At 40.4% G+C, this 13,339-nt stretch overlaps 1 protein-coding gene across 2 annotated transcripts in view; it reads right to left on the bottom strand.

The window, feature by feature from the left end:
• Positions 1-13,339, bottom strand: part of LOC118723894 (sulfotransferase 1C4-like) — a 42,645-nt gene that overhangs the window by 21,180 nt on the left and 8,126 nt on the right. For both annotated transcript variants that reach the window (XR_006742118.1, XM_036446696.2), the window contains exon 3: positions 1,351-1,448. Coding sequence is in view for 1 of the 2 variants with exons in the window: in XM_036446696.2 (XP_036302589.1) it covers positions 1,351-1,448 (98 nt within the window). In the remaining variant the exon portion in view is untranslated. The remainder of the gene's footprint in view (positions 1-1,350; positions 1,449-13,339) is intronic.

Here is a 13,339-nt window from a genome sequence, read left to right as displayed (position 1 = left end):
AGCGAACTGCAAATTGTGACTCTTTGATTATGGTTGTTGTCGGTCAATTCATGAGGAACCCATTTTCCAAACTTTTGGACTTTGCCAAGTGCACGCAATTGATTAGAAATTGTTTTTTGTGAACAATTTAAAGTTGTCACAAGCTCTTGTTGGGTAATTTGAGGATTTTGCACCAAAAGAGCTTGAAGAGCTTCTTGATCAAAATTGGACACACGGCCTCGACCACTCTTGTCATCTAACGAAAAATTTCCCTCGCGAAATTTCTCAAACCAACACTGGCATTTTCTGGCGCTAACTGCATCTTGACCAAGAGCACTACAGATGTTTTTTGCAGCCTCACTTGCTTTTCTTCCTAATTGGAACTCGTAAAGCATGCAGTGCCGAATATGCTCTTCATTCGCCATCTTCTTAGCCCTAGTTTTGCAACAAAAACCAAACCAAACACAAACTTTTTCAAGCAAAACTTGTTAATTGCACTTCACACGTTCTGTAGATACCACGTGTTTGAAGGTTATGTCAATACAAGTCAACGCCAAGCAAGATTTTAAACGAATGTTTAAAAACGACATTAATTATTACTAGACCCGATATGTTACACACCTGAAACTAATATAATATTATATGTAAACTGTAATTGAAAAATAAGATGTATATAAAAACCAATTTGTACTCCTATAGACTTCAATATATAAAATAATTTTTATGCTGACAAAAATTTGGTAAAATTATTTGGTTTTTATATCAGGTCTCAGAATGTTTAGAAGTTGTAAGCACCCTTAGAAGCTTGAAAGAGGCAATTTAGCTACAAGTGAAATAAAGTGAGAAGATAGTGGATCCCTTGGTTTGTAAGATTCCACCAATGAAATCTGATAACTTAAATAAATACTCATTACCTCAAGGCTAGGATCAGGCCAACAGAGTATAAGTTTAAGAAGCATGTTGTGGTTGTAGGAGGCATAGAGTAGGCAGCATAGAGTAGTGAAAAGATCATGGGTTGTCAGGTCAGAAAGAACTGTATTTGCAGCCCATCACTTCTATTTTCCAGGTGTTTATCATTGGACAAGTTGTGTGACATCTCTGAGCTGTAATGTGGTCATCTTTACTCCCCTTTATGGCATTATTGAGGAGCTGAGGATGTTCAGAACAAAGGCTAATAGATGTTGGTCCTCTCCCTCTTCTTCATGTAGGTGTAAACTAAGCCCATCCTTATCAATGAGAGATGAAGAACATGGAAGATAATTGCAGGTCTTATGATTGATTCCTTGGTGCTCCTCATATACACAACATGGGGATGACTGTACCATTGTTCTAACACAATATTCTTAGGACTATTTCCTGTTTCAAACTTACCTTACAGTTTTTCTCCCAGAAGGATGGAGGTAATAGTTGTACAGGAAGATGAGTTTTCAGTGTCCTCGGGGAAGGCATTGCATTAGCCTGGTCAATTCCTGAAAAATTATACTGGCTTATTATTTACTTTTTTAGAAGTTGTTATTTGTTATGCAATTGATCGTGTCATGTTTTTCAATTGTGACTTTTGGGTTTGATGTCATGTTTAGCCTTTCACCATTATTAAATGATAATAGCATTCTTCCCTGTTTTCTTTTAGTAGTTAGTACATTGTGTTCCACTTTTCATGTTAAAATCTTTGATACATTGGCCTTCACTTGGTGTCTTATTTACTATGAGAGGCCTGGTGCATGAATTCATGCATGGTGGTGGGGTTGTAGATGGAGGAAAGAACAAGGGAAGTTGGCCCTTGGCCCCCAGGGGAAAGAGGCCATATCCATCACCACCCACCCCTGGGTCCCCTCTGAGTCCGGGCCCAAAGGCCCTGGCAGGGTATGGAAAGGAAGTGACAGTCACTGGGCTGGGTGCGGAAGGAAAGAATGCTGGACATTGAAATCACTGTCCTGAGCACCACACAGTTTCCTGCCTCCTCTCACTACTATTGTGGTGGGAAGGTGGCCTCCAGGGATGGGAGAGGACAGGAGCAAGACAAACCCTAATATCAAGGGCTGACTTTCAATAAATGGCAGCGAGGGAGCTGCTCTGCTATGTATGCAATCCTGGCCCAGAAGCAGGTCTGTATGAATGGTTTAGCACCAGGGACCAATGAGGACCAACTGGCCCGGGGTTGGCTCTGGGAGCACACTGACCACCAGGGAGCAGCCTCTACATTGAGTATCTGGCCCCTAATGATCAGTACACATCATAGCGACTGGTTGTTCCAGTTATTCGGTCATAATGGTTGCTTAGGCATATAGATAGATATAGATATAGATATAGATATAGATATAGATATAGATACAGATACAGATATAGATATAGATATAGATATAGATATAGATATAGATATAGATTGAGTCCCCCTATCTATTTCTCATCTCATTAACCTTCACTAACTACAGCAGTATTTCTCAGCAGTAAGGGTTGTTGATACAAATACAAATTAGGACATTGGTCATAGATCATCCAAAGCATGCCTACATTATATTTTAAAGTTGCTATTCAAATAAAAGAATCAAGAAATTATTGTAGAGTTGTTAAGGACTTCCAAAGATATGTCCACAGATGGCCTCTAAGATCAAACCCAAATTACTTAGTGTGACCTAGAATAGTTTTCAAAATTGGTCCCCAGGTATTTATAACCCTCACTTTTGCCACTTTTCCTCAATGACCCTGGTTTGACACTGACCAAGCTCTTTTGAAAACATAGCACATGTTAGGCTAATTCAAAAAACAAAAAAGATAATCATTATAAAAGATAATAAAAAAAGATGATCATTAATTTGTTAATTCACTTTTCAAAGATGAATTCATTAGTCAGTTGTTTTAGATTAAATAATAATAGACTCTGGGACAGATAAGATGACAGCTGGCAGGACGGAGGTGAGGGAGAGGAAGTGAGTGAGTGAGGGATGAAAGGAGGATGTTTGGGTGTGTGTACGTGAGGGACAGTTAAGCTCCCACAGGAACAGTGAGGGCTGGCCGTCCAGGCTCTCTCGGGTCGGAAGAGACTATCACCACTGTAGGAATGTGGGACTCAGGCACGGAACCCATGCCATCTTGAAGGGGAGAACAGCCTTTTTTGAGGAACTCATTAGCACCACCACCCAGACAGGCCTTGGAACTGCCCACGACCCAGCAGCCACTCTAGTCAAAATCCTGCTGCCCCACCCACAGACCAGCAGACTCTGAGACCTCCACCTTCAAAGGTGCACCATTCTGGCAGCAGTTAGTGCAACTTCCCCCTCCCCCAGTGGTAGAACTCTGGACACCACATTCCTGCATTTCCAGCGCAGGCATCCAGGGCACATCACTTCATAGGCAGTGCCTGGGAGCCACTGTGAGCCCTGCTGGGTGTAATTTTGTAGAGACAAGGGGCACTGTCCCACAGTAGAAATTCTGAATTTCATTTTCCTAAATAACTGCCAGCTGTGCAGCTTCAGTGCAAGGGCCCCTCAGAGAGCATCAGAGCTCTGCGCTAGCAAAGGGACTGCCAAAGTCGTGCATTTTCAAGGAGAAGGTCCCCTGAGCCCATTTATCCACAGGGTGCTCTGGGGAGCTGCTGTGAGCCCCTTCTGAGTGCCATCTTGGACAAACAGCTATGCACTCCCCCCTGTCAGTAGAAATTGTGAATTCCTTCTTCCTGAATAACTGCTCATAGACACCCCATCTGCTCAACCTCAGTGCCAGGGCCCCTCAGAGTGCATAGAGCGCTGTGTCAGCAAATGCACCATCACAGTCACCCATTTCCACAGGGCAGGCCATAAACAGCGCATATCCACAGGGCACTTGTGGGGGCCACTGTGAGCTCTCGCTGGGTGTGATCTTAGAAAAAGAGGGACGCACTCCCCCCTGGCAGTAGAAATTCTGAATTCACTCATCTTGGATACCTGTCCACAGATGCCTTAATTACACAGCTTCAGTTCCAAGGCCCTTCAGATTGCTTCAATGCCCCTTGCTGGCAAATGCACCATGGGTGCCCCTGTGAGCCACCATTGGAAGCACATGCCTGCCACCACAGGTGCAGCAGCAAAAGCTGAGTCTGCCTACCCCACAAGTACAGAACTCTGGACACCACAGTCATACCTTTCCAGAGCACAGACTTCCTGAGTCCCATCTCCCCAACAGTTCCTGGGTGCCATTATGAGTCCCCACTGGACACATGTGATTTCAATCAAGGGTGCAAGACAGCAAAAATTGGGACACCCCCCTCCATGTATACTGACTTCTTAGCACCAAAGTTGCACCTTTCCAGCTCTCAGGCCTACATCAAGAGAACCCAAATAGCTCAAGTACAGAACTACACTAGATTACCAAGCTCAGGAGATATGAGAGATCACCATCACCAAAAGAAACTGGATAGCAAAGCAATCAGATCTACAATTAAAATGTTACAGCAAAACATGGGAAGACAAAAAAAAGCAATCCCCAAATGAAAGAAAAAGAGGAATCACCAGAAAGGGAGTTAAATGAAATTGAAACTAGCAGCTCATCAGAGAAAGAATTCAGAGTAATGGTTATAAGGATGTTTAAATGTCTGGATGACAAGTACACACGACTCAATGACAAAAAACCCCACACTCAATGAAAATTATAAGGATCTGAATGAGACTGTTAGCAACATGAAAAGGAACCAAGAGTAGATGAGAATGACATAGCTGCAATAAAGAACACAATGGAAGGCTTAAACAGTAGACTAGAAGGGGCTGAGACTACATCAGCAAATTAGAAGACAAGGTAGGAAAAAACACACAAACTCAGCAGCAACTGGAAAGAAGACTTAAAAAGCAAGAAGAAAGCCTAAGGGAGTTTTGGGACAACACAAAACGAAACAACATTTGAACAATTGGGATAACAGAAGGAGAGAAAGAGAAGCAAGAAATAGAAAACCTATTTGAAGAAATAATGACAGGAAACTTCCCTAATATTGGCAAGAAAACAAAACACACACACACACACACACACACACACACACACACACACAAACAAAAAACCGCATGCAAAGTCTAAGAAGCACATAGAGTCCCAAACAAGATGAACCCCAAAAGACCAACGACAAGATACATTAGCAAACACCAACGACAAAGTAAGATTCTTAATGTTATCAGACTGCCATACCAATATTTCAGTAATTTCAGAATCTGCAGCTATACTGCTGTACCTAATTTTTGGTACTTTGCCTAGTACAGGAAAATAATGCATCACAAACTAAGAATAACCAACCAATCATGGTCAAACCTCATGGTTAGCCATTGCAAATGTCTGCCCCCATGTGTTTGAATTGATTTTGTGTGGTTTGACGTGAAAAATTTCTGAAAATTCACAATGAAATGAGCTGCTGATGAACCAAGCACTTCAACAGGAAAGCAAAGTAGGTCTAGGCTTATCATAGTCCAACACGTGATCGATTCTTTGGTTGATTCAGACTCTGAGGAGTCAGAATTTAATCAAGAATATGTTTCCAGCCAAAACTGGTTTGGCTCAGCGGTAGAGCGTCGGTCTGCGGACTGAAAGGTCCCAGGTTCAATTCCGGTCAAGGGCATGTACATTGGTTGCGGGCACATCCCTGGTAGGGGGTGTGCAAGAGGCAGCTGGTCGATGTTTCTCTCTCATTGACATTTCTAGCTCTCTATTCAAAAAAAAAAAAAAAAAAGAATATGTTTCCAGTTCAAGTGACACAGACAGTGAGAACTCGAGTGATGAGGAGACTCTTGAACTTTATAGATCTAGAGCTAGATCTATAAAGTTCAAGAGTCTCCTCATAAGAGAAGGGGGCATGTCAAACAGCTGATGGGGGAGATCTAGTGATGAAGGTTGGACAAAGAATTTTATATCAGCAAATACAGATCTGAGTTTCAATGAGGATGGTAAAGGCCCAGTGATCATTCCTGGATTCATCACAGAGGAGAGTGAACTGATTGACTTTTTAATCCTTGTTTTTGGATGATACTTTCTGGCAAAATTTGACAGAGAAAACCAATATTTGGACCCATCAATTGCATATAGCAAAGCCCAAATCCTACAATGCCAAAAATTTCAAGAATGCCACAGTGGAAGAAATAAAGGCTTTTCTTGGACTGAGGACCTGTATGGAATACTTATGTATAAAACCCAGCTATGGGGATTATTGGACAAATGAAGGCTCTGACTTTGTTGGGTTTACTCCCAGATTTCAAAATGTTATGACTTGAGACAGATTCTTGGCCCTTTGGAGTTTTTTTACACATAATTGATGAGGAAGACACAGATATCGATAAGAAAGATAGAATATATAAAGTTAGGCATTTCTTAGTAAGTCTGCTCCCCAAGTTTTTCCACTTCTATCTGCAAAGCAACATTTGAGCCTAGATGAGGGGATAATCCCGACAAAAAAATACTTGGCCATCAAGCAATATATAAGGATAAGCCCACAAAGTGGGGCACCAAGTTTTTCCTTCTCTGTGAAGGTGAGACTGGCTACATTTTGAATGCAGAAACCTACACTGGTGCTGCACCAATGCCTATAAAAGATTTGTGCGCAGTAGGAAATACAGTCGTTCATCTCCTGACCTCATGTACAATGGAAAATAAATGTCATGTGCTTGTCATGGACTGGTACTACAACTCTGTAACCCTTGCTAAATATGCACTGTCAGAATTACACACAGGAATTGTGGGAACCCTGCAGCAAAACAAGAAGCAGTTTCCTAAGTTACTGAAAAGTGTAAAAAAAAAACTTGCTAGAGGTGACAATCGTTATCTATGCCAAGAAAGTGTAACATGTTTAGTTTGGTAGGATAGAAAGCCGATCACAAACTACCATGATCCAGCTCAAAATGTAGTAATAAACAGAAGAAATAAATATGGCAGTGTGCAAGAAATACAGATGCCACAGTTGGTGAAGGACTATAATAAATATATGGGTGGCTGTGACAAAAATGACCAGATGACCTTCCTTCACCAGTCTCATCGTCATTACCGCTGGCCCCAGCAGCTTTTCATAAAAATTTTTATGTGGACAGTTATAATTCTTATATCTTGTATGCTTCAAAGCAGCAAGCTGCTTCAAAAAAGCCAGTTTATTTCACCAGATATATTCAGAAACTGGGCCTGCAACTTATTGGTGGATATAGAACATCAGCCCATTGCAAAAGGAACCTTGCCTTCAATGGATGACACCAGGCAATCATTTTCCAGAGATTCCCCTGGGACATCGTCTAATCATATCTGTGTTGTGTGCATGGAAAAGCACTCCAGGTACAACAAGCAAAATACTGGAGTGTCTTACAAAGACAATTCATGCAAAAAGTGAAGAGCAACATCTGGTGCTCACTTTGCAAGAAGTACCTCTGTGTGAAACAAGGTTCATCTTGCAGTGTGGATTGGCACACAAAGGTGGAATATTGGTGCTAGATGAAAGGTAGATCTATTTTCTACAATGTCTCCAAGTTCCATCTTATTCTAACCACTTTTTTCATGTAGCTAATATTTTTCTATGTTGATTTTTTCTCTTTAATGCTCAGCAGCCCAGGTATAAGGGACAGTTAGGTTCAGGGCCTCATGTCTGGTAGGGTTAAAGGCTGCCAGAGAGAGACAGAAAGTTACCTACAAGGGATCTCCTATTAGAATATCAATGGATTTCTCAACAGACACACTCCAGGCCAGAAGGAATGGAATGAAATATACAAAGTGATGCAAAGCAATGGATGCAACCCAAGAATACTATACCCAGCAAGGATATCATTCAAAATTAAAGGTGGAATCAGGAGCTTCACAAACAAAAAAAGGGCTAAGAGAGTTTATCACTACCAAGCCAGCAATGGAAGAAATGCTAAAGGGACTGCTGTAAAAAGAAAAAAACAGAAAGGCAAGAAGAAACACAAACATTAAGGATAAGTATGATAACAAACAAGTACTTATCAATTATAACCTTAAATGTAAATGGATTAAATACACCAATCAAAAGACATAGAGTAGCTGAATGGATAAGAAAACATGACTCATATGTTTGCTGTCTGCAAGAGACTACCTTAGAGCAAAGGATTCACACAGATTGAGTGTGAAGGGATGTAAAAATATTTTTTTTAATATATTTTATTGATTTTGTACAGAGAGGAAGGGAGAGAGATAGAGAGTTAGAAACATCGATGAGAGAGAGTCATCGATCAGCTGCCTCTTGCACACCCCCTACTGGGGATATGCCCGCAACCAAGGTACATGCCCTTGACCGGAATCGAACCCAGTACCCTTCAGTCCCCAAGCCGACGCTCTATCCATTGAGCCAAACTGGTTTCGGCTGTAAAAATATTTTTAAGGCAAATGGAAATTAGAAAAGAGCTGGGCTTGCAATACTTACATCTGATAAAATAGACCTCAAAGTAAAGGCCATAATAAGAGATAACTAAGGCCACTACATAAAACTAAATGGAGTGATTCAACAAAAAGATATAATTCTGGTAAACATATATGCACCCAATAAAGGAGCACCCAAATACATAAAACAACTTCTGAAAGATATGAAGGGAGAGATCAATAACAATACAGTCTGACACCACTGGTTAAATCATCTAAACAAAAAATTAGCAAAGAAACAGCAATGCTAAATGAGACACTAGATCAGATGGATTTAATTGACATCTTTAGAACATTTCACCCCAAAGCTACCGAATATACATTCTCCTCCAGTGCACACAGAATATTTTCAAAAGTAGACCAAATATTAGGATATAGGCAAAGTCTCTTCAAATTCAAGGAGATAGAAAACAACAAGCATCTGCTCAGACCATAATGGTATAAAACTATAAATCAACTACAATAGAAAGAATGAAAAAAAAATAAAACACTTGGAGGCTAAATAGCCTGCTATTTAAACAAGAATTGGGTTACCAAAGAGATCAAAGAAGAAATCAAAAGGATCCTGGGTACAAATGACAATGAAAACACAACAATCCAAAATCTATGGGACACAATAAAAGCAGTGCTGAGAGGGAAGTTGATAGCTCTACAGGCTTATCTCAAAAAAAAAAAAAAAAAAAAAAAAAAAAAAGGTAATTATCTAACCTTGCAACTTAAAGAACTAAAAAGAGAGCAACAAGAAAAGCCCATAGTAGCCAGAAGGAAGGGGATAATAAAGATCAGAGCAGAAATAAATGACATAAAGACCAAAAAACAAACAAACAAACAAAAAAACCCCACAAAAAAACAAAAAACAAAAAACATAACATCAATGAAACCAAGAGCTAATTCTTTGAAAGGATAAACAAGATGGATGAACCTCTAGCTACACTCACCAAGAAACAAAGAGCAAGAGCCCAAATAAATTAAATCAGAAATGAAAGAAGTGATGTAACAACTGACCCCACAGATATACAAAGAATTATTTTAAAAATTACTATGAACAACTCTATTCCAACAAACTGAAAAACCTTGATGAAATGGACACATTCCTAAAAAATACAAGTTTCCAAAACTCAACCAGGAAGATTAAAAAAAAAACACAAAACTGAATAGGCTGATAACTACTGATGAAATTGAAACAGTAATCAAAAGCTTTCAGCAAACAAATCCCTGGACCAGATGGCTTCACAGGGGATTTTTACCAAACATTCAAAGAAGAACTAAAACCAGTCCTTCTCAGATTATTCCAAAATATTTAAGAGGAAGGCACACTTCCAAACTCTTTCTATGAAGCCAGCATTACCCTAATCCCAAAACCAAATAAAGATACCACAAAAAAAGAGAATTACAGGCAATATCCCTCATGGGAATAGATGCTAAAAACCTCAACAAAATTCTAGCAAATCGGATCCAGCATAAATTAGAAAGATCATAGACCATGACCAAGTGGGATTTATTTCAGGAATGCAAAGCTGGTGCAATACCTGCAAATCAATAAATGTGATACATCACATAAACAAAGTGAGAGACAAAAATCACATAATCATATCAATTGAGGCATAAAAGTCATTTGACAAAATCCAACACCCTTTTCTGATAAAAATGCTCAGCAAAGTGGGAATAGAGGGATCATACCTCAACATAATAAAAGCCATATAAAACAACCTACAGCCAACATTATATTCAATGGGCAAAAACTAAATCCATTTCCCCTAAGAACAGGAACAAGACTGGGATGCCTGCTTTCACCACTCCTGTTCAACATAGTACTTTAAGTGCTAGCCACAGGAATCAGACAAGAAGAATAAATAAAAGGCATCCAAATTGGAAAAGAAAAGGTAAAACTGTCATTATTCACAGATGACATGATACTGTACATAAAAAACCCTAAAGACTCCATCAAAAAATGATTAGACTTAATAAATGAATTTGGAAATGTGACAGAATACAAAATTAATGCCAAGAAATCTATGATATTTCTATACACCTACAGTGAACTTACAGAAAGAGAGACTAAAAAAGTAATCCCATTTACCATCACACCAAAACAAAAAAATATTAAGATACATAGGAATAAACGTAACTAAGGAATAAACGTAAAAGACCTCTACTCAGAAAACTACAAGACATTGAAAAAAGATAGAGGAAGACATAAATAGATGGAAGAGCATACCATGCATGGATAGAATCAACACCATTAAAATGTCCATACTGGAGAAACCAAGATGGCTGCATAAAGTATATGTGCTGCCTCTCACAACTACACCAAAACTATCATACAATTAAAAACCAAAACAACTATCACCCAAAACCATGGGAAAGCTGGCTGAGTAGAAGTTCTACAACTAGAAGGAAAGAAAAAATCGCATTGAGAACAAGTAGGATGTGCAGAGGCACGGAGAAGCGGAGGTACAGAGGCATGCAAATCGGGCTGGTGACTAGGTGCACTGTTTTTTTGTTTTTGTTTTTTTCAACAAGGAAGGAGATACAAACTCCGGACCGCTCAGGACTACAGTTTCCTACTAGACTCTGGGGATCCAGACTCATATGGGGGTAAGCTAGCTTGTCTGGCATCAGGTCAGAAAGTGAGGGTGGCTTTCTTGCAGAGGTGTTCACAGAATCATTGTTTATTACACTGGGGCATGGGATGCTGATACTTGGAGACACAGAGATGGCTGAATGGCAGCCATCACTGTTCGATATACCTGGTGATTCCCTGAGACCCAGCCCTACCCAATTTACAAACCACCCAATCTGCGGGCAGCAGCTTTTACATATGAATGGCCTGCCCTTTTGCAGCTTAAGCTAACAAACTGCAGCTGGGTCAGTCAGCTCTAAAACTGCCAAACCCCAAGCAAAGAGAAAAAACCTGCAGATCTCTCTGAAGCTCCTGCTGGGAGGCCTCAGGCAGTAGCTGACTTGCACTTCCTTGGAAATCCAGGAGACAGTATATCTAGTGGTCAGTGTGAGACATACCAGATTTCAACTTCTCATATCCATAAGTGACACACTCAAGAAGCAGAATCAGTGAGCACCAAAGCCCCACTGAAGCAAGTCCTGCCTCATAAGGGTGTCTCTAGCATAGCAGTTCTTCCATTATAGATACAGGGGGTCCTCACAGCCAATTGGCATGGAGGTCAATTCCTCCCAGTGTACCAACAGCAATCAAGGCTTAACTACATCAAGATTGTGCACCCAGCCCACGAAAGGGTGCACCAAGAATGTCCACCCCAGATGATTGAACAGACTGAGCCACTACACCCTATAGGTCACCTACCACACAAAGCCACTTCATCAATACATGGAAGCAGCCAAAATGCGGAGACAAAGAAATATGTCATGAATGAAAGAAAAAGAGGAAAGCAAACTACTGGATATAGAGTTCAAAATCACAGTTATAAGGTTACTCCAAGAATCTTTTAGAAACCTCCAAGGAACTTGTGAGACCTTCAAGGATCTAAGTAAGAATGCCAAAATAATAATAGTAATAATAATAATAATAATAATAATAATAATAAATAAATAAATGGAAAAGAATCAGTAAGAAATTAAGCATACACTGTCTGAAATAAAGAATAATATACAGAAATTCAACAGTAAACTAGAGGATCCCAAAAATCAAACAAAATATTTGAAATATGAGGAAGCAAAAAACACCCAACCAGAAAAACAAAAAGAAAAAAGAATAAAAAAATGTGAACATAGTATGAGGAGCCTCTGGGACAACTTCAAGCATACCAATATCTGAATTATCAGGGTGCCAGAAGAAGAGAGAGAACAAGACACTGAAAACCTATTTGAAGAAATAATGACAGAAAACTTTCCCTACCTGATGAAAGAAATAGACTTACAAGTCCAGGAAGCACACAGAACCCCAAACAAGAGAAATTCAAAGAGGACCACATCAAAACACATGAAAATTAAAATGCCAAGGGCAAAAGACAAAGACAAAATCTTGAAAGCAGAAAGATAAAAACAGTTACCTATAAGGGAGTACTCACATGACTGTCAGCTGATTTCTCAACAGAAACTATGTAGGTCAGGAAGGAGTGGCAAGAAATATTCAAAGTGATGAACAGCAAGAACCTACAACTAAGATTACTCTACCCAGCAAAGCAATCATTCCGAATGGAAGGTCAGATAAAGAGCTTCACAGATCAGAAAAAGCTAAAGGAGTACATCACCACCAAACCAGTATTATATTAAATGCTGAAAGGTATTCTTTAAGAAGAGGAAGAAGAAAGAAAGTAAAGATAAAAATTATGAACAACAAATACATATCTATCAACAAGTGAATCTAAAGGAGGTGGAGACAAATGGTGGGAGAATAGATAGGCGGGTTCTGAGCCTTGTCTCAAAGCAGAAAGAGAGCAGCTGAGGGTCACGCTGGGAGTGTTTATTAGCAAGCCAAGAGACAGGTGAACTCCAGGAGAAACTGGGCGTCTGCTGAACAGGGTGCCCCTAACAGGGAAGCACCCACGGCGGGGCTGGGTCCCTTTCCGGAGCTACCTACGGGCTTGGACAGGGAAATCTTACCATCTTTAAAGGAAAAGTGGATCTTGTCAGAGGCCTGAATATCCACAGCCGCAGTGACCACCAAGCAGCTGTGAACCCCAGAACGCTGATCCCAGGCGGCATGAACACTTGGACTCAAAGGAGCGCACCACCGCACAGCGAAAAGGTCAGATTTCGTGAAGATAGGATGAGTCCCCGCGGTGGAAGACAGAAGTCCGCTTGCATGCTCTGGGCACACAGAAGCTGGAGGACTGGGGTGGTATTTACAAGTAGAAGGCCCTGGCTGTTGGGCTAGTGTCATTGTGAATGTGGATGGGGCTCCTAATAGGGGAGATATCTAAAGAGCAACAAGTTTGAATCTGATTCAGAGGGATATCAGAGAATTACAGGGGAGTGCAGTAGGCTAGAACTCTAGCCCTCCCTCCCCCCCACCCCCCTC

Source organism: Pipistrellus kuhlii, unplaced genomic scaffold (assembly GCF_014108245.1).
Source record: "Pipistrellus kuhlii isolate mPipKuh1 unplaced genomic scaffold, mPipKuh1.p scaffold_m20_p_2, whole genome shotgun sequence".
Taxonomy (NCBI): Eukaryota; Metazoa; Chordata; class Mammalia; order Chiroptera; family Vespertilionidae; genus Pipistrellus; species Pipistrellus kuhlii.
The sequence above is the reverse complement of the archived record's forward strand: the minus strand, read 5'-3'. Positions and strand labels throughout refer to the sequence as shown.